Here is a 27,066-nt window from a genome sequence, read left to right as displayed (position 1 = left end):
AATATGTCAACAGATATAGGGGTTTATAGCTTCTATAGAAAAACAAAATATTTCAGAACAAATCTCTCCCAAATGCAGGGAAGCAGATGATTAATCAGAAAGGATGATTTTTACAGGAGGGAGAAATCCCATCAACCCCTGGTGGGAACTGCCTACTCCTTGCAAGGACAAATAAGAGACTGTCCACCAGGAGGCTCCATTCTTCCTGCTGCAAAAACTGAGGACGTAGGAGGAGAAAAATGCTGTTTGGATTTTGGACTTCTCGGCAGCCCAGCACAGTTTCCAGGCAGCTCAGTTTATGCAGCAGTGCAATGACCTCAATGGAGAGGAATCTTCTTCCTGTGTGCCGTTACATGGGTTCCTGTCAGGACTCATCAGCACACAGGCCTAGTGACATGAGAAGCTCAGCAGAGAGGCAGGAAGTGCACAGATTTGCTGTGCCTGGAGGCAGAACTGCACACTACAGCGCACAGGGCCTGTCTTCTCTGCTTAGCCTCTTGATTCAAGGTGAGCATGGGGAACACCATAATCTGAAAATTCCAAATCATTAATGGGTCTCTCTCTGGTGGAAACAAACTCTGATGTTGTGATGTATGTGCCAAAGACCCGGACGTAATGTGGTTTCCATCAGCAAATGCCAAAAAAGACAAAAACTAATAAATGCTAAAAACAGTCAAGATAAGAAACTCAGACATCTGCAGCAGACTTGATGAAGTGGGTTTAAAATGAAAGATTTATCTGGCATAATCTCATTCAGATTGTTACCGGGAAGTAGGAAACGTGTTGACATCTGCATAAAAAGGTCCACACGCTCCAGACAGGCATGTGAATAACGCTGAATAGGCGAGTAAAGCTAAATGAGTCATCATGGAAGAGTCTCACTTTTTGGTGGTAGTTTTGAACCATGCTGCCTAGTTATGTGTTCGCAGAACTCCTCTCTATTAATATTCTCTCTCGCTACTATGGGTGGAACAGAACTGATCAGCTGCATGTCCCCTTTCAGGTGGAACTTGGCTAATCAGATGGCTCCATCCAAAAAGACTCAGACAGGGATGTCTAACACCTGCAACAACGTGCTGCCTTGATGTGCAGGGTGAGCAGCAACTTGATATCTTCTAAATGTTAGGAAAGTACAAATAAATGGGAATTCAGGGAAGGCATTTTCATCTGACAAGTAGCACGAATGGCATAATTCACCAGGTGAATAGGAAGGAGATTTCAGAAATAGCTTGCCATATTTCTGGAGCAAAATGAAACAGAGAAATAGCAAAACAGGAGGAGGCTGGGTCTGATATCAACTGAAATAGGAAAAGCTGTTTGAGGTCAACAGACTTTTCTGGATGATCCATTCTGAATTCTCTTCTTACCATTCTCCAAGTGCTTCCAGGCAACGCATACGTCCCAGCATCAGCTCAGGATCATCCTTGTTTGTGTCCATCTTCTTGTCATAGGCCACAAGGGCATCCTCCCACTCATGGAGCTTCTCATACCAGGTTGCTTGGATTTCCTGTAGGGTGGCGAAAGATCAGAAGACGCATCAGTGTTTTCTCTCTTTCTCTCTCTCACCTCTCCCCTGCCCTCCCATGACAGCTACCGTAGCTTTTCCTGGAACATGCTATCCACCTGAAATTGAAGAAATCTACACACTGTCTCCCAAAGAGTACTAGCTCTTGTTGACAGTAACACACAGGCTGTTCAGAAGGTTAGATATTAACCAGTCTTCAGTTTTTAGGTCAACTAATGCGACTCTGGATGTATGTTAGTCTTTACTCTCTTCACCTGTGCTGTTAGTTTAATAGCATTCAAGGACTTAGATCAGTGACACTCAGACTGCGGCTCGTGAGCTGCAAGCGAGTCTTTAATTTGTTTCCTGTGGCTCTTTGCAGCACATGATATTAGAATACCGTGTCATTTAATTATTAACGAATCTAAGTTACTAACCAATCAGGATGCTTTTACTATGTTATTACCCGATTAAGTTATCAACTGGCATTAAATTAACAACTTATTTGCTGTGAGAACTAAATATTGCCATCATACTGTTTAAATATGAATAGTACTATAGTAAATGAGAATGAATTCACATGACTGTGGCTCTTTTGGGTAATGTTGATTGTTAATCTGGCTCCTGAACCACTGAGGTCTGAGTATCACTGACTTAGATGCATGGATATACAGGAGAGTTTCCAGGTCCCAGGTAGTTGGACTGAACCTATTTTGCATACATAAATTATTGAAATTACACGCCATTATGTTTATTGTGGTTGGTAAATTGAGATCAGATTTCTTACTTGCTGGGCAAAGGGGAAAGGCAAGAAGTGCAGGTATTGAATATATACACATCAGCAGCAGTACCAGATAACTAAGAATTTTGCATACACAGGAACTCACTATGATGTCTGTACATCCATCATCTCAGCATGGCTAGTTCAGATTTGCTACCAGTTCCAGGAGAAACCGGATACAGGATATTTATCCACAGGGATCTAAATAGGCATGTCTATGGGTGGTTAAAGTGCTTATAGAGAATTCCTAACAAGACCACCAAAGACATTCAGTCTCTGGTTTGCAAGTTCCAACCTAAAATGTTTCCTCTGCCCTTAAAGATTCAAGCTTGCTAATTCTCATGGAAGTTGAATTAGTTGTTTGTCCAGCTCTGCTCGTTACACCCAGCCTTTTGTCCATATTGAATATCAGCACAAACTCTGCTATGACAGATGGAAGCTCACTTTGTGCTAGTGAGAAAGCTGTAATCCTGTATACCTGACAAACCTGCAAGACAGGAGCTAAATGCATTCGGTATGTCAGTGGGATGAATTCCAGATTTTCTTCCCACTGATTTCTACTGAAATACTAATATGAATAGTTTGGGGAGTGGGCAGAGGGGAAGCAGAAATTCCACATGGATGAATTTAAGCAAGAGGAGCAGTACTGTAACCAAGAATGAAGCAGCTAACCACAAAATCTACAACTGTGCAGAATGCAGTTGGGTTGGTGCTGGGCCGTTTCGCAGCAGGGGAAGATTCTTGAGCGATGGTCTGGTCTAACCCCTACCCTTAAGGAGAAAGATTGTGGTTTGCTACACAGGCTATAGAAACAAACCAACTGCTGAGCGTTATCTACTGCACAAACCTTTCTTCAACCTCTTGTTTCTTTATGGATTTTAATTTTCAGGAAATAAAAGTCTGCTTTGAATTCCTTGAGATTTTTTCCACACCGGATTCCCTGCCAATGTTCTTTTCTGCTCAGCCCTTGGCAGCTCTTGCTCTGGCATACGCCAAAAATGGATTTTTTTTTACATCCATGTGGGCTGTGGGTAGGATAAACTAGACACTGCACTTCAGTGCCCTCCACGTGAGACACTAAGGCCTATGCCTTGCCCTAGTTCGCTGTGGGTCTCCAGCTCACAACCAACTGCTTCAAAACCCATTAAAGAGCAAGAGGGAACCTCTTCTCTAGATTTATATGTTTAAAGAGATCTCATCTGAAATGTCCTCTTCACTCCTTCCCACCCCTAATCTTGAGCACTCAGGCCCACCCATTCTTTCTAGAAATTTCAGTTACAAGGACATAACAGAATGAGGCAACCTGGGGCTCTGCTCCTTCCACAAAGCAGGTACTTCAGGAAGCAACAACAACTGTCGGGATATTCTAAAATCAGTTCTCCTCCAACACTGGGCCCCTTTTCCTATCTAGGGCCAAACTTTACATAGCGCCTCCAAAAGAGTTCGACCTGAATCAATCCCATCACTGCTGTGCTTACACCTGACCTGTATCCCATTCCCAATGGTCCCCACTAGAGGAGTCTATTTAAAAGGGGAACATTGTCCATTGCATTTCTGCTGCCGCCTCCCCTTTTGTGAAGAAAGTTGCCTTTCAGACTTCTTCCTCTGTACCAGATCAGAATGGGTGGAGGGGAGATTCCTGAATGCAAGTGAAGAGGAGAGTGTGTGTGTGTCAGTCAAACTAATTGACTGATTGAGCTGCCATTTTGAAGGGCCATTACCAAGATGCACCAGCTATTGGGTAAGCTCTTGTGCTCAGTTGGGTAAAGGGAAGGTTAGAGGTACAACCCTTATTAAAATCTATCTAGGTACATATGTTGCCCTGTCACTGCAGTAGCCGAGTGCCTACCAAAAATGTAACAGGAAAAACAACAATATATCTATCTCCATTCTGTCAAAGGAACAGACATCCAAATAAAATGTCTTGTCATTCAGAGTTCCTGAACACCTACAGTTCCCACAGATGTCAATAGCAGCTACAGGAGGTGGGTTCTTCTAAAAGACAGGTCACTTATGTAGGTGCCTAAGTGTGGATTTAAGTGCCTAATTTTAGGCACACAAGTTTGACAACTTTGGCTTTAGCCCCCACCCTGTAGGTTAGCAGTCTTCCATTTAGCCATTAGATCAAGCCCACCTACAGAAACTTGGGGGATTAGTTCAGATGGGGGCTTCCCCTGCTGCCTTTGCCTGGGTAAGTACTTCCATTGGTACCTGGTCAGGCAGCTGAGCCCAAAGCACCTGTACCCACAAGCATCACCTGAATCACCCATACTTCCATAGCTGTGAAAAAACTTGGAATACTGTAAATGCAGCTAGGAGAGTGAATCGCTTCTTTGTGGGATGTGCATACTCCCACCGTTCTCCTTTTTATGAGGAGCATTAAAAACAAACAAACAAACGAACCAGAATAGGCCAGGATTTCTGTCTAAAAGCTTCACAGTAAGATTGTACTGCACTAATTCAGTACACTAGACAGCAGTTGACTCTCCTTTCCTTTCCCTCTGTGCTGGACAATCATGTCTGCAGTCAACCACAGACCTGGCAGATATCCTCTGTTTTCTACTTCATCACTTCTGGCATTTCATTAAAACGTGTCAGGACAAGCAGAGAGAGAGAGAACCTCAGGCTACTCTTCAGAGGCTTATTATGCTTTAATGCAAAACCCATGAGAGTTGAAGGACTGTTCTCCTGCCCACACACCCTCCTCAGCAACTAAAGAGTGAGCGGCATCATTCAGAGTAGTCACGACAGGCGAAACTCTATGCTGGTTACAAAACATGTGAAAAGTGAATGTGATGCTTTTATAATAGCACCCTTCATTCAAACAGTGATTTTCTTACAGGGAAGCAGCCAAGGAAATTCTCCCTGTAAACATTCCCTAGTTCCCAGCTACAAGTAGGTTTCCTGCCTAACCTTCCTGTTTGTTATAATTTTCTGGAGCTTGCCTTATCCTTTGATAAATATATTACAATCGTGTTCTTTACCTTGGTCTGGAGCTTTGAGACTTACACATGGCTTCTCTTGCTCTAGGAATTTCACAGATTCATAGAGTTTAAGGCCAGCGATCATCTAGTCTGACTTCCTGTATAATACAGGCCATTCAGTTTCACCCAGGTGTTCTTGTATTGAGCCCAATCATTGTCACAAACATATTGCTACAGTTCCAAAGTGCTTGGCACATTATAAGAAGGTTTTAACAGAACGGTATCACTTCACCTGCCACTGAAATATAGCCACCTTTGGAGCGGAACATAGCAGCTGATTAACAAGGTATGGCAACACTAGATGAGTATTTAGGACAGGGAGTGACCTGAAATTGCACATTGAAGGAGTCACATTTACAGGGACATGAGCTAAAGGTATTTCACAGTGAAGAGCAGAAATATGACAGAACGGGTATATGCCCACAGGGGAAACACTGAAAACATTGAGACGCTTTGGAACAGGACTATCCAAGCATCTAGACAGAGACTCACCAGCTCCCCAAAGTGCTTCATGGCATACTCAAGGACCCCAGCAGCTGCCTCGGGCTGCTGCAGCTTATTGTTAATGCTAGAAAGGAAAAGGAGAGAAAAAGGACATTTAGCATAGTCACTGATGTTTGGGGACCAGCACAAAATTCTCCCCAACTTTGAGAACAAATTGTGTCAGTTACAACTGCTAATGGAACACCTTCCCCGCCTTTTTTAATTTAATTTTTTTAATTCAAAAGCTTCTTGAGTTGCTGAAAATAACAGGTATTGGACTGTGTAAGAGACACATTAACACCACATACACAAGCCAGACAATAGGTACAGCACAAACAATATACACAGTCTCAAGGTCCCTTACACAAGTGGCAATTGCATAACACTGCTGATTCTAAAAAGCAACCTACATAGAGGGGAGGAGGCCAGTTGGCAACTGTTCATGAGCTAACATTTTCTCCTCTCCTCTTGAAGTACATCCTCTCAAGACTCAGAAATCCATATAGCTCCATAGAATTCAGACTCTTTGCTCAGCGCCTAAACCACACAATGGGGCTGCACTGACTGAGAATGGCTGCAATAATTCCATCACTCCCTCCTTTCTCTGCAAAAGTTCCATTCTCTCGCTTCTCCATGCAAGAGGAATCCCACACAAGCTCACAACTCGTAGGCTGAGACCCTATCTCCCACTCCAGCAGCAGGCCTGGAGGAGAGAAGACTAACTGCTCCCCTTCCTCAAGTGAGAATGGAAGCTGAATCATCAACTCATGACCCTAGTACTTCCCCATCACCTAGGAGCTTAAGACTGGTCCTGGATTGCAGAGCTCTGAATTGCACTGATTACAGGCAAGGGGGGGAGGTTTAGATTGGATATTAGGAAAAATTTTTTCACTAAGAGGGTGGTGAAACACTGGAATGCGTTACCTAGGGAGGTGGTAGAATCTCCTTCCTTAGAGGTTTTTAAGGTCAGGCTTGACAAAGCCCTGGCTGGGATGATTTAACTGGGAATTGGTCCTGCTTCGAGCAGGGGGTGGGACTAGATGACCTTCTGGGGTCCCTTCCAACCCTGATATTCTATGATTCTAAGGTATTGGCAGTTCTCAGCAGGCCAGATGGCACCTATGAACCCCACTGAATAAGATTGTGACTTGCAGGTTTAAGTCTTCATGGCTGCCTTCACTAGAACCATTTGTGCAACTGTCACACAATTAACAATGAGCCACTGTTTTGGCTTTTAAATGTCAAGAGATTGTAATGAGCAATGTTTTAAAAATTTATTTTGACATTTTTAATGAATTTCTCTGTAATGGATATGAGGTCTGACTAAAATAGGCAAAATTAGCTAAAAACAAATGGACAGGAAATACCTAAAGAGTCATATGGCACAACCTGAAAACATGCTGATGACCTCTGGGATGGCTGGTGTGCACAAGAGCTTACTGTAGGGGTTTATCAGAGGACATCTCAGTGAGGGCTCTTTTAGTTGTAACTGTGTGTTTGTGGTTGTAACTAACCTTCTGGATTCAGTGTAGGAAAAGAACCAGATCACAGGAACCCCACATTACTGCATACCTTCTTGCATTTTCAAATCACAGTTAGAGACTCCCAGAAGCACGTGTGTTCCCGAGCAGTGTTGGTAATACCAGAGTGTAACTGACTATAACCACATGGCGACTGTGCCATAAAATGTATTGCAATAAAATTGGAGTTAGCAGATTACAGCAACCGCAGGAAGGAGGGAGGGGTGGGGAAGACATATTTTCCAATATCTGTTGCTGCCTATATTCAGAATCGGGAAGTGTATTTAAAATGACTTGTCCTCCCACATTGTCCAAGATAACTGCTCACATTTTAAATTCTGGTGCTGGTAGCTTTTTAAGCTACCGATTGCCCAATTTCCCATGGTAGAGAAAGTTGACTGAAGCGGGAAACAAAAGGAAAGCCTGCAGAGACCCAAAGCCCAGTGCTAATGCTCACAGCTGCCACCTCCATGTGGGATGCTGGACGAAGACACAGCTACTCAGCTGCAGTGTTTTCACTAATGGCGAAACTCAATCAAACCCCTATTCAATGAGCAAGGGGAGACAGAAGCACAAGGAATATAGTTGTGTGCATTTTTCATATAACAAATACATTTGCAAATCAATGTGGCCTTGGCTTGGTGTTGCAAGGCTAGGATATCACTGAGTGCATGTGATTACAAATACATCTGTGGAGGAAAAGCCTGCTCCATCTGTAAAGAATCAGTGCTGTGAATGCTGGAAAGGACACTTCTGGTTTTTTGCTTCATTTAGTTCCCAGACCACCAGTTTTTCCCTCTGTTGCCACTAGATTTAGGGATTCAAATGAGATTTAGCGTAGTGACCAGCAAGAGACTTAAGCACAACTCATGTTTCTGCTTGCATATTCTATTTCTTCATTTTAATTTCCTCTGATTCACTCTGTCTTAAGCTAGGACTTTCTCTCTGGCCTTTTTCCTCTGATCCTCCTCCACATATGCAAGACCCTTGTGCCATCAAGCACCAGCTGCAGACATTCAGAGCTCCCGAGTGATTGCTGACTTTAAAAAACAAAACAAAACAAAAAAACCCAGGACCACTGACCCCTTTGAAGAACTGGATTAGCAATATGTACCAAAGAATAATCTGCTCCATAGGAACAGAGGAGAAATAATTTTATCATGTATGCACCCTTATGGGTTTTGGTGCTAGCCTGTCAAATAGGCTCTTGCCATTCCAAATATGCCCACCCTATTTTCAACTCCATCGCTTCTGTAAGCCCTTGTCTGTCTTTTCATTCACAGACTTTCAAAAGTATGAACCAGCCTTCACTAAGGAGGCTGCCACTACAGAGCGCAATGATACTGTAGGAGCAGTATGATCGCACCATATAACAGAGCAGCATTGTGTCTGTATTCTGATGGCCACTGGGCCAGGGCAACCAAAGCTGCTCATGAGCCTGGCTCTCCAGCCTAGCATGGTGCCCTTTGAAATATTTCTATTATGTTGATTTTATAAGCTTGCAGACAGAGGGCTCAGTCAGCGCATGGGCTTTTGGTGCTCACACTGTGTGCGCCTTTGCTTAAACTCCCGTCAGGAGGAATTCATGTTTTATGGAACTCCCGGGATTTTATGAAGCCCATTTTATGAACGGTCTCTGGATCACTACTCTTTTCTTATTAATGTGGGAGATCTTATAAAGTGCAAATTGTTCAAAGCAAAGGCTCAACAGCTGAGCATTTTACAGAACACAACCCAGACCAACATTAATTCCAGCCCATGGTTGGAATGGCAGACGCATAATGTAAGAAAACCATAGAAGCCAAGAGCAAAAGAAAGACAGACCTACTAAAAGGTTCTACACGTTCTTCTCTGTTCAGACACATGGGCAACAAGCAGCATTCAGAAATGCACCCACCACCCATTACCCACAAAACAGAGCCAGGCACCTCTTCCCACTTAAAAGGCTTTCTGAATCAGCGAGGGGACAGAGAAACTAAGAGACAGGTAATAGGCCCAGCAGTGCGGGAGCAAAGACACCTGCAGAAGAAAAGAGACATGTTTCCAACTAAATGGATTTTTCTTCCACGGAAATGTCTATTTCTGTCCTTCATGAAATAGTAAATTCCCCAAAAGGATGTGATTTAGAACAGCACTGTAGGGCAGAACAGGCATTTATAGGACAGCCTAGTACAAGACAAAAAAAAAAAATCGCTGTCTGTGGAAGATAAAGAAAAATAATCCCATGCAGGGGGACGAGGGCAAGAAGAAATGGAAAGGGACATCCATTTTTCAATGGGTGGGTGTTACATACAGAGAAGTGGAAAAGCCATAGTCTGTTTCCAGACACTAGTTCCCATAGCAGTGGTTCTCTTGCAAGCCAAGGAAGCTGCAAAGTCTCAGCATTCAGCAAGATCAGGCTTGGGGAGAAGAACATAATACTTACATTGAGCATAATTTACATTCAAGCTTCCTCCAGCCCTCTCACTTAAACACTACAGTAAACAAACTAGTTAATGCAAAACTGCCTTAGACCTTCCTTGTGTGTGGCAAGAACAGCACTGGCCCTAAATAAGCCAAGCCAGTGACCACTTGGAGTCTCTTCTCTTCTGGAGCCCTATTATCCACAGTCTGCAACTCAGGGGCAGTCCTTCCTTCTCTGGCTGTGGGATTAGAAGGAAAAGCAACTCCACTGACATCTGTCTTGAGGATGGACTGGGGCCCTAGGCTTGCTACAAATCATAAATTGTACCAATGGCACATCATCACATCAAACTAACTAAAGGGGAAGAAAAAAAACAACCCGAGTAGGAGATTCTGGTCATTCAACTGACAGCTAATCCTGGCAGCTAGAATTCTTCATGCTTAAACCTTTACCAGCAAACACTCATCTCACCAACATGTTCACTGAACTTCCATAATAGAGGTGGTTGGAAATGACTAAAATTGCCAATTCAGAGTAAAGATGGCTCCAAGTAGTACAATGTCATACACATTTATGCAGTGCTTTTAAAGTCAGTGTCCAAGCCCGTTAGAAGCATTAATTCTTACCACGTACCATCAGGAGGTGGCATATCTATTTTACAGATCAGGAAAACGAGGTACAGACACAGCACATTTTTAAATGCATCTTTCTAAATAAAATATGCATTTTAGAAGACACGAGTTGTACAGTTACCCGACCATAATGAAAGTGGGAAGCTACGTTTTCTTTTGTCTCTTTTACCAGCAGAAGAACTAATTTCAAAGACCAAAGCCATCGCCAGCCTCTCTCAGTGCTCCATGCCTCTCCCACTAAGGATTGTTTTTTTTCCCTTCAATTACAACACCCCATGAAACACAGATGTATAATGAGAATACCGAGAGAGCCTTCAGCTGAAGTGGCATTGTTCACACTAGCTGAGCTAAGGAGGCATGGGGTGATAAAGAAATGTTTCAGTAGCCTTCTTAGTGGTATTATAATTTTATTATTGAAATTTCTTTTGTGGGGAAATTTCTTTTGTGGCTAAGCCACCAGGCTCAGAGTCTGGAGGTCTGGGTTCCAGCTCTGCTTTTCCTGGCTTCATCTATAATCCTGGACCCTACATAATCTAGCCTTGGTCTTTTTGCCACTGAAATCAAACCAGTGCATCTATTTTGTAGATAAATGCTGCCAGAGAAGTCCACAATCAAAACACAGGTCCCCCTGCTGTCAGATCTGATGAGCTCCTTTCTTGTATATTATTGAAGTCCAGGTGTTCTCAATGGCTCTTCAGTAGTTAATATCATAGAATCATAGAATATAAGGGTTGGAAGGGACCCCAGAAGGTCATCTAGTCCAACCCCCTGCTCGAAGCAGGACCAAATCCCAGTTAAATCATCCCAGCCAGGGCTTTGTCAAGCCTGACCTTAAAAACCTCTAAGGAAGGAGATTCTACCACCTCCCTAGGTAACGCATTCCAGTGTTTCACCACCGTCTTAGTGAAAAAGTTTTTCCTAATATCCAATCTAAACCTCCCCCACTGCAACTTGAGACCATTACTCCTCGTTCTGTCATCTGCTACCATTGAGAACAGTCTAGAGCCATGCTCTTTGGAACCCCCTTTCAGGTAGTTCAGGTAATATCCACATGTCTTCCCAGGTTTATGTACAATTTAGAGTTTCAAGGTCCATGCATGAAGCCTACTTACACCACAACCCTTAATCTGCATCATGTGTATCATGTTTCCTACACAATGAGAACTCTGTGCACCCTATGGAGCACACAGAACCCATCTACAAGGATACCTTGGATTCTCTACAGGCTGGTCAGACTGTTCATGCCACAGTCTAGCCTTGTAATGCTGACTCAGGAACACTACAAGAGCCGTGAAAAAGACAGGGCCTGGAATGTTTCATGCCGTTGCATACTTGAGATAGGAAGAACCCCTTTCCTAATCCCCACATTTCCAAAACACCATTAATGGGCACCAGAGAGAAATAGGTGCAAGCTTAATTCATGCTGCTCTACAGAGACCCAGCTCTGTGTCAGAGAGATAACAAATAGCGGTGCTTTATCCCCTGCCCTAGCACAGGAGAAAACCAGAAAACCAGCAGGTTGGCTCCTGTTTTTTGTTTTTTTTTAAATCCTCTACAAAGCAGTCTCCTGTGGGGCTTCTGGATGCCCAAATGGTCCAAGACCCTCCCTTCCTGCTACAGTGATTTGAAAGGGAAACATTACAACGTAAAGCACTTGAGACAGACATTTTGGTACCATGAATGAGATTGTCACCCTCAACTTGTCCCTTATCAATTTAAGTCAGTGCAAGGCAAGGGACGGGAGATATAATCCTATACTTAATTCAGAGACGCACAAATAGCTGGGAAAGGGCTCCTGGGTTCTTTTCTTGACAGTCATCGACTTCCACTATGGCCTAGGGCAAGTCAGAATGTGTCATTTAAGCTATCTGTAAAAATTGAGATCCTGAGACTTAAGCCTGATGACACAACAGTGTGGCAGATTATTGAATTAATGGCTGTGATATGCTGTGGGTGCTTTGCAAAAAGACACCATCAGAAGTGTGAAATATTAGTGTAACGTTGTCATGGGCTCCTGATTTAGTTCTCTCACCCTGAACTCTTTCCAGCCTGGTTAAATTAGCCCAAGCTTCCGCAATGCATTTCAGATATCTAAGGAGCACACCAGATGGAGTAAAAGGTATGCCGGCCTAGTGAAGATGAGCTCAAAATGCAAAGAGCTGAATCAGACACTATTGGGCTCCGTATGCACAGCTGACCACACTTCCCAGAGTTCGTCATCAAGACGGGCCAGGTTAGGAATACACCCACGTCTCAGTGGGGACAATCAAAGAACATACCGCCTCCACACTTCCCAAGCAGGAGCTAGTCAGTGCTGCATCATAAAAGTGATAAATTTCTGCCACATTTCATAGCCTGATGATTTAGAGAGCCATTGGCAGACACATCACTCCCAGCACGTAAGACAGTTAATTACTTCCAACTTTATCTTTCTTGTCAACGCTTGCTGACAAATTGGCCATTATCTTTTATTCTTTAGCAATTAGCATAGCTCCTTCGTTGACAGCGCTTGGTACGTTTTTTTTTCTTTTTTCTGTGCACGCTTCCCCTTTGCTGTCCAGAGTAGAATGAAATGTTCTGCATTCCAGACAAGCCTTAACAAGGCACAATTTGCTCTTAGCTTGAGAGGTGAGGGAGGGAGGGAGGGAGGAAAGACCTTGTTTTAGAAGTGATAAAAATTCTGGCCCACGTACGAAACAAGGGCTAAAATGGGTGGTCTTTAAAAACAAAGCTGTCAGTCAACCCAGATTACTCCTTTCTATTCATCCTCCAGGGAGGTTCTGGAACGCACTGTGGAAGGTGCTCAGGCCTGCGAGTCTATATTGGAGGTTCACTTGGCAGGAAGAAATAGAGAGGCAACCCCACAGGTCCTTCTCCCACAACTGCCCAGATGTAGACAATCCCCTCCTCCCCCAGGTGAGACTTTCCTATGGACACTAGTACAGGATGAAGTTCTAACTGAAAGGGCTCTAAGAGTGAACACTCTCAGTGCAGAATCCAGATTACTGGCATGTGCAGCCCAGGAGCATTAGCAGTGAAATAAAAACACAAAGCCTATTAAAACTAGAGGTTCATACGTGGAGAGTTTCTATGTGCTCTCTCTTTTTGTTATCCATTGCAGAAGAGAGGGGTTTCTTAAATTTAAGAGGTGACCTCTCCTCCTCATCCTCCAAAAAAGGAAATATTTCATTATTTGTTTGTTTTTTTTAAATCAAGCATTTTCTCCTATAAGAATTAGTGCGATGAGAATTCCTTAAATCCAACCTGTGTGCTCAGTTGACAAAAGCTACTAACCAAAATGTTTTCTTTACTAGAGCAGCAGACGATATTCTCATTATTTGTAATGACACCTGTTGTCACAGGACCTGGCCATCTTACATTTGTTCAAAAACAAAGACAGACCCAATTCTGATTATTTTGGATGAACAAGCAGGAAAATACGACAGAGGAATGAATGGTTCAGTTTCCAAAAATACCTTCAACTATTAGCCATTTGGGAAGGAAAAAAAGACAAAAATATCTTTTAATTTTATTTTTATTTGAATGATTCACAGGAGAACAAAACAGGAACTCAGAGGTGTACTAAGTACAAATCAATTCTGGGCATTAAATAAAAGAGTCAAATATTACTTTGTAACATGTCCTTGGAATAATCCCAAAAGAGGAGCCTAGCTCAGATGTCATTTATATGACTGTAATGCCCAGAAGACCCAATCAGGATTTAAGTTCTGTAGTGCTAGGTGACGTAGATACAGTCCCTACCCCAAAGAGATACTGACAAGCAACAAAAGAGCAGGGGAAAGGGAGGCAGTCAAATAGATATACAATTTTTATATACAAATAAATATGATCAGTATGAAATTACATCCTGTCTCAAAATATCTACTTCCCCATCGGACTCTCGGCCTAGCCAGCATAGGTTTGCTCATATCTTGTAGGAATTAAAACAGAACTGGGTCTTTGGCAGGGACCCACTTGCCAAGCATGCATTGGTAGGGCCCTAGCAAATTCGTGGTCCATTATGGTCAATTTCACAGCCATAGGATTTGAAAATTGGTAAATTTCACATTTTTAGATGTTTTCATCTGAAATTTCACAGTGTTGTAACTGTGGGGGTCCCGACCCAAAAGGAGATGGGGGAGGGGTGTCGCAAACCTGTTGTAGTGAGGTAATGGGATTGCCACCCTCAGAGCTGGACAGAGTGGGGAAGAGGGGGTGCGGATCTATCTGCAGCCAGGAGAGATACCCAAGAGCAGCCCTGCAGGTAAAGAGCAAGTCTTGTCCTGCCCCAGCCCTGCCCAGACTAGCAGCTAGGAGCTCCCTTTGCTGGGGTGCTCCCAGCAGCACAAGGAAGATCGGATCCAACTCCACAAGCCTCCCCCATCTGCAGGAACCGCTGGCGCTGCTGCCCAGCCCCAGAGCATCCTGCAGCAGGGGGAGGCACCCGGAGGTGGGTGTGGTCCCCCTCCCCCAGTGGCTGTGCAGGGGATGGACAAGTCCTGTACCTCCCCAGCCCAGCTAGAGGTAGGAGCCCCCTTTGCTGAGGGACTCCTAGGGACAAGGGGACATTGGATTTCATGGGGAAGGGCTTATTTCATGGTCCGTGATGAGTTTTTCACAGCCGTGAAATTGGTAGGGCATTGGACAGAACAAATGTCCATAGCTTAGTGGGGAGGCTGGGCTGTATTGCTGGTGATGTGGGCTTCACCCAGAGCTGCTGTCTGGCTCTTTGGATACAGCGTCTCTTGGGAATAAAGTGGTCTCTGCACTGCTGTCTGGCAGTATCACAAAGGGAGGACAATGCTGCACTGAAGGAATGACCAAGGAAAAACAGGAAGAGAACCAGGAGAGGACTGAGTCACAAAACCTAAGGGAGGACAGAATCTTAAAGCAGGTGTCACTGAGCATCAAAAGGAGCAGAGAGTTCAAGAAAGTTGAGCATATAGTAAAGGTCCTGAGACTTACCCAGGAAAAGGTAACTGGGAGAGCTCAGTGAGATAGCAGCTTCGATGGAGCAAAGGGGCAAGAAGCCAGGCTGGAGGGGTTTCAAGATGAAGTTGATGGATAGGAATTCGAAGAACAGTTGAAAATGGTATGTCTGATGGATTCAGAGGTGAAGGCACAAAGGAAAAGGGATGGGTAGCTGGTTGGGTTTAATTGCAGGTTTGCTGACGACTGGGGAAAGCAGAATATCTTTGTATTTTGAGGGGAACAGCTGTGCCAGGATTGATGGGGCAGGTTTGCAGTAGAAGTGAGGGACAAAAGAGGCATCCAGAGGAGTTGGAGAAATACGCTAGCTATATAAATGTACTGATTATTTTATCACAATAGTGTCGGAAAGCCCAGTCAGGATCAGGACCCCATTGTGGCAGATGCCATATAGACATATGAACACAATGACCACTGTCCCAGAGAGACTACAATTTAAGATGGCAAGTGACTCATGAAGGGTAGGATAGAGGGATACAATTTTTATAGAAATAGAGATGCAAAATTTTAATTGTTAGATAAATAAGAGTGCAGCCTGGTCTTGCCCGCCTCCCAACCCATCATCATCAATTTCTTGCAGATAATATGGCCAAGGTGGGTCTCGAGGAGAGAGCTGAAGGGCTAGCTGTTTATGGATAAATGCAGGAAGGATGAACCAAGTTAGTGGGCAGCATGGAAGAAGGTGCAAAGGCATTTGTGAGAGAAGCTGGTCAAGCAGACATTCCCCACTGCATGCTTCCACCATTTCTCTTCAGTGGACAGCTCCCAAAAATGCAACACACTTACTGTGTTACTGACTTTCTGTTAAACGTTACCTAAGTATAAATAGAGGCTTTTAACCACAAAAACCTCCAACGAGGCAGGAAAAACTCACATTAATGGTGGGGGCAGAGCAGGGGGATCCATGGGGGAGTTTCTGAGCACTGCAAGTTTGCATACTGTTCTCATTTTTGCATGCAATAGGGGATTATATGCACTGGCAGAGAAATGGAGTCGATGATTCCCATTGGTCTTTTTCATCCCTATTATGTATGACAAAGAGTAAAACAAATCCCCATAAATCATCGTGTTCCCTTTGTTAAACTGACAGGTGTAGTTTGAGTAATACATGTTATAGTTCATATTATTCTGCAGAGCATTCAATATGCTATTTCTTAAGAGCAATGAACTCTAAGCACTCTGCTATTAAATCTTACGTAGGTGAGTGGAAAATGCTCTTGTGTGTGTGGGGATAAATGGGGTTCGGCCCTATCCTGTTTGAGTCTGAGTTTCTTGTTTATTAGATGGATTTCTGCCTTCTCTCCTCCGTTGGATTCAGCTTTTCACTCACCGATTATTGAAGGCATATTGACAGCTCATGAAATCACCATTACCATAGCTGACTGGAATGTGTTTTCAAAGGGAAACGAGTCATTTAAAAACAGACTCACGCCTCTTTGGAGGCTAGCTCTTTTGAGGCTGGGGGGACAGACTGTGCTTTTCCTGGAAGCCACACAGTAACATTAAAAGCAGCAGTGTCAACACCTTCAAAATGTAATTTTAAAATTAATACCAATGGAGTATTTTCTTTCCCCTCAGATTTCAAAGACTTACTGCTCTTACCCCTCTTCAGGCAGGTTCAGAGGGCCTGAGGCACTTGCCATTAATTCATTGCTCAGACACAATCTTCTAAAATTCTATTACATTCTTAAGGAATGACAAGCCTGGTTTCCAGTTATCGCTGCCTGGGACTGGACAGAGAACGAACAGCGCTAAAGCATTCAGGCACACACAGAATCCCGAGGGACTAATGTTCCAGTCAGGCAGAGCCATCAGTAGCTTTTAGTCAGTGTTGTGACTGAGATTCATAGCAATTTACTGGACTAGAATCAGATGGATATTTTCCTCGTAGTTTCCAGAGAAAGATGATCTGCAAATCTTCCAGAATAAAAAGGTGGGGAAACATGCCCGAAGGCAGAAATGGCTTTGCTGGCCAACCTCAGCAGAAAGCAAGTCCCCTATTTAGCCCTCCTCTCAACAGGTCAAACAAAAACATAATACCACTATAGAAATCCATGGTACGCCCACACCGTGAATACTGCGTGCAATTCTGATTGCCCTATCTCAAAAAAACGATTAGGGGTATGGAATAGCTTCCACAGGAGAGATTAAAAAGTGCAGGACTATGCAGTTTACAGAAGAGATGATTGGGGGAGGGAGGTTATGATAGAAATTTAAAATCATGAACGGTGTGGAGAAAAAGTGTAGTTTACCCCCTCTACATAACACAAGAACTAGGTCACCCAGATAAATTCATAGGGAGCAGGTTTAAAACAAACATAAGGAAATGTTTCTTCACACAATGCAGACAACCTGCGGAACTTTGTGCCATGGGACACCGGGAAAGCCAAAAGTATACCTAGGTTCAAAAAAAGAATTAAATAACTTTGTGGAGGATAGCTATTAGCCTAGATGCCCAGGGATGCAACCCTAAGCTCTGGGTGTCCCTAAACCTCTGACTGCCAGAACCTGGGACTGGATGATAGCAGACGGATCATTCAATTGCCCCGTTCTGTTCATTCTTTCTGAAGCATCTGGCGCTGGCCAGTGTCAGAAGACAGGATAATGGGCTAGATGGACCATTCGTCTGGCCCAGTATGGCTGTTCTTATGTCTTCACTCTGGGAAAAAAAAAGGTACGCTCTTAATGCAAGATGTCTTCACTAGGATTTCAGCATGAGGTAGATAAGACAGTCTGTAGTTTTCACACCAGTGAGCAGGCAGACCCATCTTTTTTCAAAGTGAAGACAACGCCAAGCCCATGTTAACTTTGCCTATAATGGCAGACTCAGTGGTGCATTCAATATCGGCAAAAGATTAGTGCCTTATACTCACTGCTTGTCAAGGTAAAACAGTTTGCAAATAGATCTCTGAAATTAGACTCCACCAGAGTCTTGTGTTGGTTCACTCAAATTACAGAGAAAACTCCATTAGCAATGGCCAAGTTTCTAGTATACATTGTGTTAATCTTCAGCCCGTTGAACTCAACTGAAACCTACTTCTCCTTCCTCCTTAACGTCCTCTGTATTGCAGGAGTTGTTTTGTTTTGTTTTCAAAGTGCTGATTAATCAGTTAATAAATAACATCTGCAATGCATTTTACCAACTTCCAGTTTCCAAATTTAAATTATTTTATTTTCAGAAGAATGGCCACCATTTTACATTTTCTTGAGGTTTTCTTTGAAAAAGGATGCTGCCAAGGTCCAAATTATCTTTTTTATGTGAGGGTTTCAATAGCTTGATCCAAAGTGAAAAGCAAGACAAAATAATTCCTAATTATATTTTTAATCCTATACAATTTTTTTTAAAACTAAGGAGGAGCTGGCTCCATTATCAGCTGATTACAAGCATCATGAGGGGGAGATCAAAGCTGCAGTCAGACATGGGGAGCAGCAGGAAATTTCTACAGCTCTTTTAAGGTAAGTTCTGTATTTTGTTTTAGTGTGAACATCTATGGAATTCTTCTATTTCTTACTTTAAAAGAACTCTGGAAATCTCCCACTGTTCTCTCTCTGGTAGCGTTGCTGTCTTCCTGTCTGGATACATATCATTAAAATGGCAGCCCGCAGTAGGAACACAATTTGGCAATTCATAGCAATGGAAGGGATTTGATATATGTTATTTTAAAATAATGCTCTGATTTCTCTAATTTCCACAATCTGATTTCATATTTTATATGGCAATCTAAGGCAGCAGTAAAAACCACGGCTTTTTAAAATACAGACCAGTCAGGCTGCAACACTGGAACAGTGTTTCGGTCACCACGGTTCAGAACAATTTAGATCCATTTGTGGCACCAGCTATAATCACAGAAAAGAATGAAAACTGAGGCTAAGTGTCATCAGAAGGTGATTTCACCCTATGCGGTCTGCATACATAATCCTTAGCAGCCAGGTAAGAGCAATGAGTTTGGCAAAGAAAATCATGGATTAGTCATGGCACATTTTGATAAAATCTAGGTTTTAATCCATGTTTCTGATTTGGCCTTGATTGTGACTGTGCAGACTCCTTCCTTCCACCCCAGTCCTGTTTGACCAGGCATCCCGGAAAGCAATTCCCTTTCTTCACACTTGGGCATAGTAGCCAGGGTGGTTATTACAAGAACTGACCAGCTAATGTAACAAGACAGAGGTTACGGGGAGGAGGCAGTGGGGCAGAATCAGTAGTCTCAAAAACTGATGCCCATGACAAACTGATGCCAATGACAAACTGATGCCAATGAGCAAGGACTAAATACTCAAGTCTTCAGCAAATTGTTTTTAGTGTTCCTTAAAAGATAATGCAACTAATGTTAGGTAATGAATGCATCAAACAGACACGGTATAAGAAAGCACCTTCTGTATTGTAAAGGCTTTTCAAAAAGAAATCAGACAAGGTTGGGAGTGAAAAAAACAAACCTATCAACAAAGCTGCTTCCACCAGAAGGAAAAGCACTCAAATGCTGGGCTTTCTTCTCCTCTTAGGTTCTCCTGCATACCTAATACTCAATAGAAAGATTCTCTCTCATATGCCCCTGGTAGCTTTCAAGTGCTTCCTGTTCTCTGAAGGTCACCAACAATATTGTCTGTCATTCAAAATTTATAAGACCTTTGAGAACTCAGAAGGTTAAGTGAAAGCAGACAGGATCCCTCCCTTACCTTCTCACAAGAAAAACATAAGCTTTGCTTTAACAGAAATCTTTCAGAAGGCCCAAAAATTAATCTCCCTCAGTGAGTGGAGAACACACACTTGCCATCTTGCAATAGCCAGAAAAGGTTTCAAAAGCTTGGTAGGAAAGGCACATTGCTGCATTAATGCGGATGCTCAGAGGCTATGCAAGATTAGGGAGTCATACTGAGGTCAGAGCCCTCTTCTCCTCTCCCACCCATTGAAAGGCTCCCTTTCCCATTGTTCTGAAAGTTTCACCCATCTAAATCAAATTTATTTTTCCCTGTGCAGAAGTGCGGGGAGCTCTCCTCTGGGATTAGAAGCTGAGGGCTGAGGCTTTGTGGAAGCTTTGGGGAACACATAATCTTCTGACACAGGGAGTTGCCTTTGCTGGCCAGTTTCTCCAATTCTATGGTTTATTTGTGTTCAAACATCCCCGAATCCTTGATTCAACAAACTTTTGAAAAAAAAAACCACCACAAAACATCTCCACCAAGCCACTAAAAATTATTCCCATGCTTGGGAAAAAATGTTTGCGGAAACCAATGTCAGCAGAGAGTTGTTTTCAATAATCATTGCAGTGATTGACTGTTCAGAGCCCATGCCAATCCCCCTTCATCTTTCCAGTGAAGTCTCACCGCATTGCTTACAGGCCCTGAAGTTGGCTGGATTCCCAGTGTTGATATAAAAGCCTGCACACAGCTTCCTGCTGATGTAGGGAGACGCCGTGGAAACCATAACAGAATTCTCAGCCAACCCTGTTGGATATGCTGCAGAAAGTCTCCATCTCGCTATCTCCTGCCCTTTAATAAGTGAGATTTAATAAAGGTAGAGAAGGAAAATAGCAAGGGGAAACATCTAGGGGAAAAAGGCAAGACCAGAGATACAGAGTTTTTAGGCATCAGATATGCAAGGAAAGAACACTGCCAAGGTAGTATAAATATCACATGACATTCCAGGAGTTATACCAATGATCTTTTAAAAATCAGATCTCCCCTCACATACTTTAGTAATTAAAGCTAATAAAGGCAGTAAGTCTTTCCACATCTTAGTTTTTATTCTTAGGAACTGCATTTCTATTGTGCTGCTTTGTTTTTGCAACCATAATAATGGAATATATTTACTGGCTGAAGCAACAAAGACTGTTGAGGTATCTGTCCTTACTCATCATCAGTAAAATCAGGATGCAGTAATGGGAATAGATTTGTATCTCCCTGAAATAATTCTTCCATCAGTTTTGTGACTCCAGCCTGGAGGTCTGCAGTAGTCTATTCTCTCCTCTATTGGATACATTCTCTATTATGAGTTACGTAACCAAATCACTCGGACAGTCAACAATTCTATTTGACTTTAATAAGAAATCAGTTACTAATTGTGAGCTGCTGAGTTAAAAACAATGAACATGAGCATACTACATACAGACTTATTATACATCTGGAGGAAATACACACATCCCTAAGGATCCTTTGCTAGGGATAGATTTCCTGGAATTTGCCAGCAGTGAAGAATCTAATAAGCACCTTGTCAATCACGGTAGGCAACAACAGTGGGTTAGGTCCTTAAAAGCATTTACCAGCTGCATGTTATGTGCTCTGCAGTGACTGACTACCAATTAGCCACGGGGCACTGAGTTTGCCTTCTAGTCTTAGCTTCACCCATTTTGAACTTGTACACCTGCTAGAACAGCTCCCCAGAGGAAGGAGTAGCTTAAGCCCAACACTGATTTAATCTATCCCACCAGGTATAGAAGATAGCTACTTCTAATTAGAAAACACTAATATACTCCTAATTATGTAACACCAGCTAGTGATATAAGCCCTGTTTGCATAGGGAATGGCACCAGGCCAGATATAACCATATTCAGAATCAATTGTGGCTAACAGGATTCCAGTGTTATTTCCTTATCTGGTGTGGAAAGGGATTGGTCATCTGCTGGGCACATGGTACAGCATCATGGTATTGAATACCAGGGAAAGGGGACTGGATGGGTTAATTTACAACATGGTTTGGCTAGCAAAGATCCATAAAACAAGCAAGCAAGCAATGCAGGGTCTATACATGTCAAGGAAATCATGCAAGAACCATGCTAGCAACAGCTACGTTTAAGCACAGCTGTAGCTAGAACATTTCTGATCACAGTGATCACAGGTGTTCTGGTCCTAGGTAAGAATTCAGGGAAAGCAAGATCAAAGCCTGACACATGCTAAAAGCCAAATGCTTTTTTGCCCATCTGTTCAGATCTCTGCAGAAATTCTGAAGTAATTTTCTTCCTTTCATGGCTCTTTAATCTCCAGGTGATAAGGCACTAAGAACACGAAAAGTCAAGAAAGCAGAAAAAGCCAGTGATGGGAAAATTAACATTTCTGCACAAGAAGGGGATGAATACACACAGTTTGCATCAAGACCACCCTCAGAAAAGTTGTATGTCTGAGAAGAACCCATATATCCCTCTCTCAGCTCTGAGCCTGTGTCACATGCTCTAATTATTAACTGCACTGCAGCACCAGTGAAACATGCCCAAGACCTCACTTTCCCATAGTGGAAGCTAAATATTTTTAGGAGAAAAAAATACACAGCGATCCTGTTATTCCTAACCACAAAGCACTGCCAGGTAGAACTCTCCTGAGATGGGGCCATCAGCTGGGAGTTTAGTTCTCAAGATCCTGGTTATTCTCATAGTAGGCTCACTGCATCTCCAGACATTTGCCAAAAGCCCCACCTCTCAAGCACACAGATCTACATGCCTGACTTGTGCTTTTCTTTCATTCAAAGTACATTCAATCAATGGCTGATTCTGTTATGGGACTTGTGCATTATCTCCTTCCGTAATCTAACCAATTAAAGGGCCATACACAAGGGCTTCTCTACAAACCAACATTTGCAGTGAAAAGGAATCCTGCTAGGAGTGTTCTTTTATGACCCGTTCTGCTAAGAGGAGGAAAAAAGGGGAAAAACCCACAGTTTTAGACAAACAGATTCTCAATTCCAGTGTGAAATCTTTTCATTTTGGAAAAGAGAAAAGAATGCAACAGAACAAAGAAAATAAACCTGGAAACTGCCCAGGAGTTTGGAGAAGAGCTCCCCTCATTCATGAGTTGTACCCAGTACACTCCACACTTCCAATATACAGACCGTCTCCTCTTTATGGGATTCTCCAATAAGTGATAGTGGTACCAGCCTCTAATATACAGGATACCCCCTTGGCACTGAGCAGCAGCAGCTGCCGCTGCTTTAGAGATTGCTACTCAGTTTTTCAAACTCGTCTTTCAAATATTTACTAAGAAAGCAAGCCCAAGTAAAGTTAAGAACTGAGCTTCTCCCCTAAAAGCTCACAACTCCTGTCTAAATCTCCCTCAGATGTAATGAAGGCAATTTTCCTAGGATTGCCTTCTTCTCTGTTCTTGTCTACCAAGACTTGTTCCTTATTAGCTCCTGTACAGCATAGACACCAAAGTGCTTTAGCAAACGCAGTATCACCCCCATTTAAAGACAGGGAAACGGAGTCAAAAGAGTGATGAAGTAACTTGCCACAGAGGGGAGAGCTCTGGGGCAGGACCAGAAATAAAACCTAGGTCTCCTGTCTTCTAGTCTAATGCCTTCACACTGGATCAGTTTCTCCTCTGTATTAGAACTCCTGACTGAAGGCAAGAATTTGTCCGAACATTGGGTCCTTTTATTACTTCAATGCTGAAAGCAGGAAGATGTATTTCAGTGTCCCTTGGGGACTGCAAGTGCCCCTCCACTGCCTATACCCTGTCCCCAGTTTTTGAGATACATATACTGTGGTGGCCATAAAGATGTAGTCAGGAGCTAAGAGCATTTGAAAATGAAAATGAACTTCAGGGAGGCAGAACAGCAGCAAAGGTGGGCCATGTCCCTTTGTCAGAGGGTAGCACATCATTGACAGGCCTCACTTCTATTTTCGGACTGACCACCCCGATCAGCTTTCAAAACTGCTTAGAAAAAATAAAAGGCTGTTAGAATTTCAAAAGAACGCCAAGGGTTTGACCACAGCAGGGACACAAGTGGGAGTGTGCTTTTTTTTTTGTGTGTGTGGAGGGAGAGAGAGAGAAACAAGAACCCAGCTTACTCCACTATTGGTCTCTGCTTTTGACAAAAATGTTTCTCATCACACACAGCCTGACAAGAATTTGCCCCCAGGGAAAGACAGAAGCTCTGGCTAGAAGAGGGCTCAGACAGGATTACATGCAGAACAAAAAAGTCAGGCTTTTGGTCTGCATGTGGGGCACATGCTTGTTTGTGGTATACAACACAATTTTGCTATGGAAGGCTCTTGAAATGCCAGCAACAGAAAACAAGCAACAGCCAACACACTCATGAGGAGAGGGAGCCGCTGTACTTTCAAAGAAAATACCTGTCACTCCCAACTGACAGAGTCTGGTGTCATCTCAGGTCACTGGAAACATGTGGGAGCCTTGCCTGCTGATGCCTCAGATGGCAGGGGTGTGCCCTGAGCACAGCACACAAGAGGGGTCAGCCACCAAGATACCCATGCTACTTGCTCAGAGATCTTTACCCCTGCTCTCGGGCGTCTGCAGCAATGTGTCACCATGCTTCATCTCTGCAAACGCTCTGATGCTTTCATCTTCCCACTTTCTGAGCCCTGCCAGGACACCATTGCTGCTTTGCTGAAAAGTTACTAGCTGGCTGGGACGTTCATCCATCCCTACAAACAAAACCTCTAGCAGTAAGTTTAACAAGGCTGAGAAGTAAAAGCTGAGTGCTGGAGCAAGTTACGTTTCCATAGGTCCAAGATGCATCAGGGACTAGTAAGGTTTTACTTAGGATAATTGCTTTATCACCATGTATCCTAGCTCTTTCTTAGACCAGTGACAGGTTTCAGAGTAGCAGCTGTGTTAGTCTGTTTCCGTAAAAAGAAAAGGAGTACTTGTGGCACCTTAGAGACTAACAGTGAGTGTCTTCCACGTGGGACAAGATGGCTCAATTGTGTCTTTCACACTTTCTTCCTACCAAGCAAAAGCGAGACTAATCTAATCGCCTTCTATGATGAGATTACTGGTTCTGTGGATGAAGGGAAAGCAGTGGATGTATTGTATCTTGACTTTAGCAAAGCTTTTGACACCGTCTCCCACAGTATTCTTGTCAGCAAGTTAAAGAAGTACGGGCTGGATGAATGCACTATAAGGTGGGTAGAAAGTTGGCTAGATTGTCGGGCTCAACGGGTAGTGATCAATGGCTCCATGTCTAGTTGGCAGCCGGTGTCAAGTGGAGTGCCCCAGGGGTCGGTCCTGAGGCTGGTTTTGTTCAATATCTTCATAAATGATCTGGAGGATGGTGTGGATTGCACTCTCAGCAAATTTGCGGATGATACTAAACTGGGAGGAGTGGTAGATACGCTGGAGGGCAGGGATAGGATACAGAGGGACCTAGACAAATTGGAGGATTGGGCCAAAAGAAATCTGATGAGGTTCAATAAGGATAAGTGCAGGGTCCTGCACTTAGGACGGAAGAACCCAATGCACAGCTACAGACTAGGGACCGAATGGCTAGGCAGCAGTTCTGCGGAAAAGGACCTAGGGGTGACAGTGGACGAGAGGCTGGATATGGGTCAGCAGTGTGCCCTTGTTGCCAAGAAGGCCAATGGCATTTTGGGATGTATAAGTAGGGGCATAGCGAGCAGACTGAGGGATGTGATCGTCCCCCTCTATTCGACATTGGTGAGGCCTCATCTGGAGTACTGTGTCCAGTTTTGGGCCCCACACTACAAGAAGGATGTGGATAAATTGGAGAGAGTCCAGCAAAGGGCAACAAAAATGATTAGGGGTCTGGAACACATGACTTATGAGGAGAGGCTGAGGGAACTGGGATTGTTTAGTCTGCGGAAGAGAAGAATGAGGGGGGATTTGATAGCTGCTTTCAACTACCTGAGAGGTGGTTCCAGAGAGGATGGTTCTAGACTATTCTCAGTGGTGGAAGAGGACAGGACAAGGAGTAATGGTCTCAAGTTACAGTGGGGGAGGTTTAGGTTGGATATTAGGAAAAACTTTTTCACTAGGAGGGTGGTGAAACACTGGAATGCGTTGCCTAGGGAGGTGGTGGAATCTCCTTCCTTAGAAGTTTTTAAGGTCAGGCTTGACAAAGCCCTGGCTGGGATGATTTAATTGGGGATGGGTCCTGCTTTTGAGCAGGGGGTTGGACTAGATGACCTCCTGAGGTCCCTTCCAACCCTGATATTCTATGATTCTATGATTGATTGATATTTTTAAAAAACAACAGGCATCCATTGGAGCAGCCAGACTGAATCAACCGCGTGCTCCATCTATTCCGTTATCCTGCCTCCGACAGCAGCCAGGACAGATGCTTCAGAGGAAGGAGTAACAATCCTTGTTGACGACAATTATGGAATAATCTGTCGTAGGGAAAGTTTCTCCCTAATCCCAACAGCTAATGCGTGGTTTACATCCTGAACTATGAGGGTTTAATACGATTATTTTTAATCCTATATTATATATAAAACTTTGGATGCTCTACTTCTCCACATAAATGTCTAATTCTTTTTCAAAAACCTGATCGAATTCTGGCCTCAATATCAGCTCACTGGGTTAATCATATGTTGGGTAAAAAAGGAATTCCTTTTGTCATTGTTATATTTGCTGCTTTTCAATGTCTCAGAATGTCCCATGTTCTTGTATTATGAGAAAGGGTAAAAAGAGGCACATGATTTTCCTGCTCTATACAGTTATCATTCTATACACCCTCTTAGTCATCTCCTCTCTAAAGTGAACAGTTCCAAATCCTACAAGACACATAATCCAGGAATGACAGATCCTCTGGAGAGAGGAGGATTAGCTGTTTACGGGATAAAATGGCTAAAATGGTCTCTGCACCAAACCAAAATGGAAACGCACCCAAGAGATACAGCTCATGTGGAATACTTTAAATATGACTGTCAAACTAGGAGCATTCCCCACGAGAGTCACCTTGTTCAAACTGCTACAAAATCATACCTGCTAGAAAGCCCTCTCATGTCCTGGACCTCCAAGGCTGTTATGTTCTCTGACATGCCAGACTTAGTCACCGAAAGGGCTAAAACCCAAATGGAA

General features: G+C 43.3%; 1 protein-coding gene and 1 long non-coding RNA gene across 7 annotated transcripts in view; one reads left to right on the top strand and one right to left on the bottom strand.

The window, feature by feature from the left end:
• Positions 1 to 27,066, bottom strand: part of MTOR (mechanistic target of rapamycin kinase) — a 106,622-nt gene that overhangs the window by 36,010 nt on the left and 43,546 nt on the right. For all 6 annotated transcript variants that reach the window (XM_048824937.2, XM_075121090.1, XM_075121088.1 and 3 more), the window contains 2 exons: positions 5,762 to 5,837; positions 1,368 to 1,507 (listed from right to left, as the gene is read on the bottom strand). In XM_048824937.2, the coding sequence (XP_048680894.1) occupies positions 1,368 to 1,507; positions 5,762 to 5,837 (216 nt within the window). The remainder of the gene's footprint in view (positions 1 to 1,367; positions 1,508 to 5,761; positions 5,838 to 27,066) is intronic.
• Positions 243 to 25,187, top strand: LOC142069543 (uncharacterized). The gene is made up of 3 exons (XR_012665428.1): positions 243 to 507; positions 18,650 to 18,753; positions 22,276 to 25,187. It is a non-coding gene; the product is annotated as an uncharacterized LOC142069543 (long non-coding RNA).

The sequence above is a fragment of the Caretta caretta genome, chromosome 18 (genome assembly GCF_965140235.1).
Source record: "Caretta caretta isolate rCarCar2 chromosome 18, rCarCar1.hap1, whole genome shotgun sequence".
In the NCBI taxonomy this organism is placed as follows: Eukaryota; Metazoa; Chordata; order Testudines; family Cheloniidae; genus Caretta; species Caretta caretta.
This window is presented reverse-complemented; position numbering and strand designations above follow the sequence as displayed.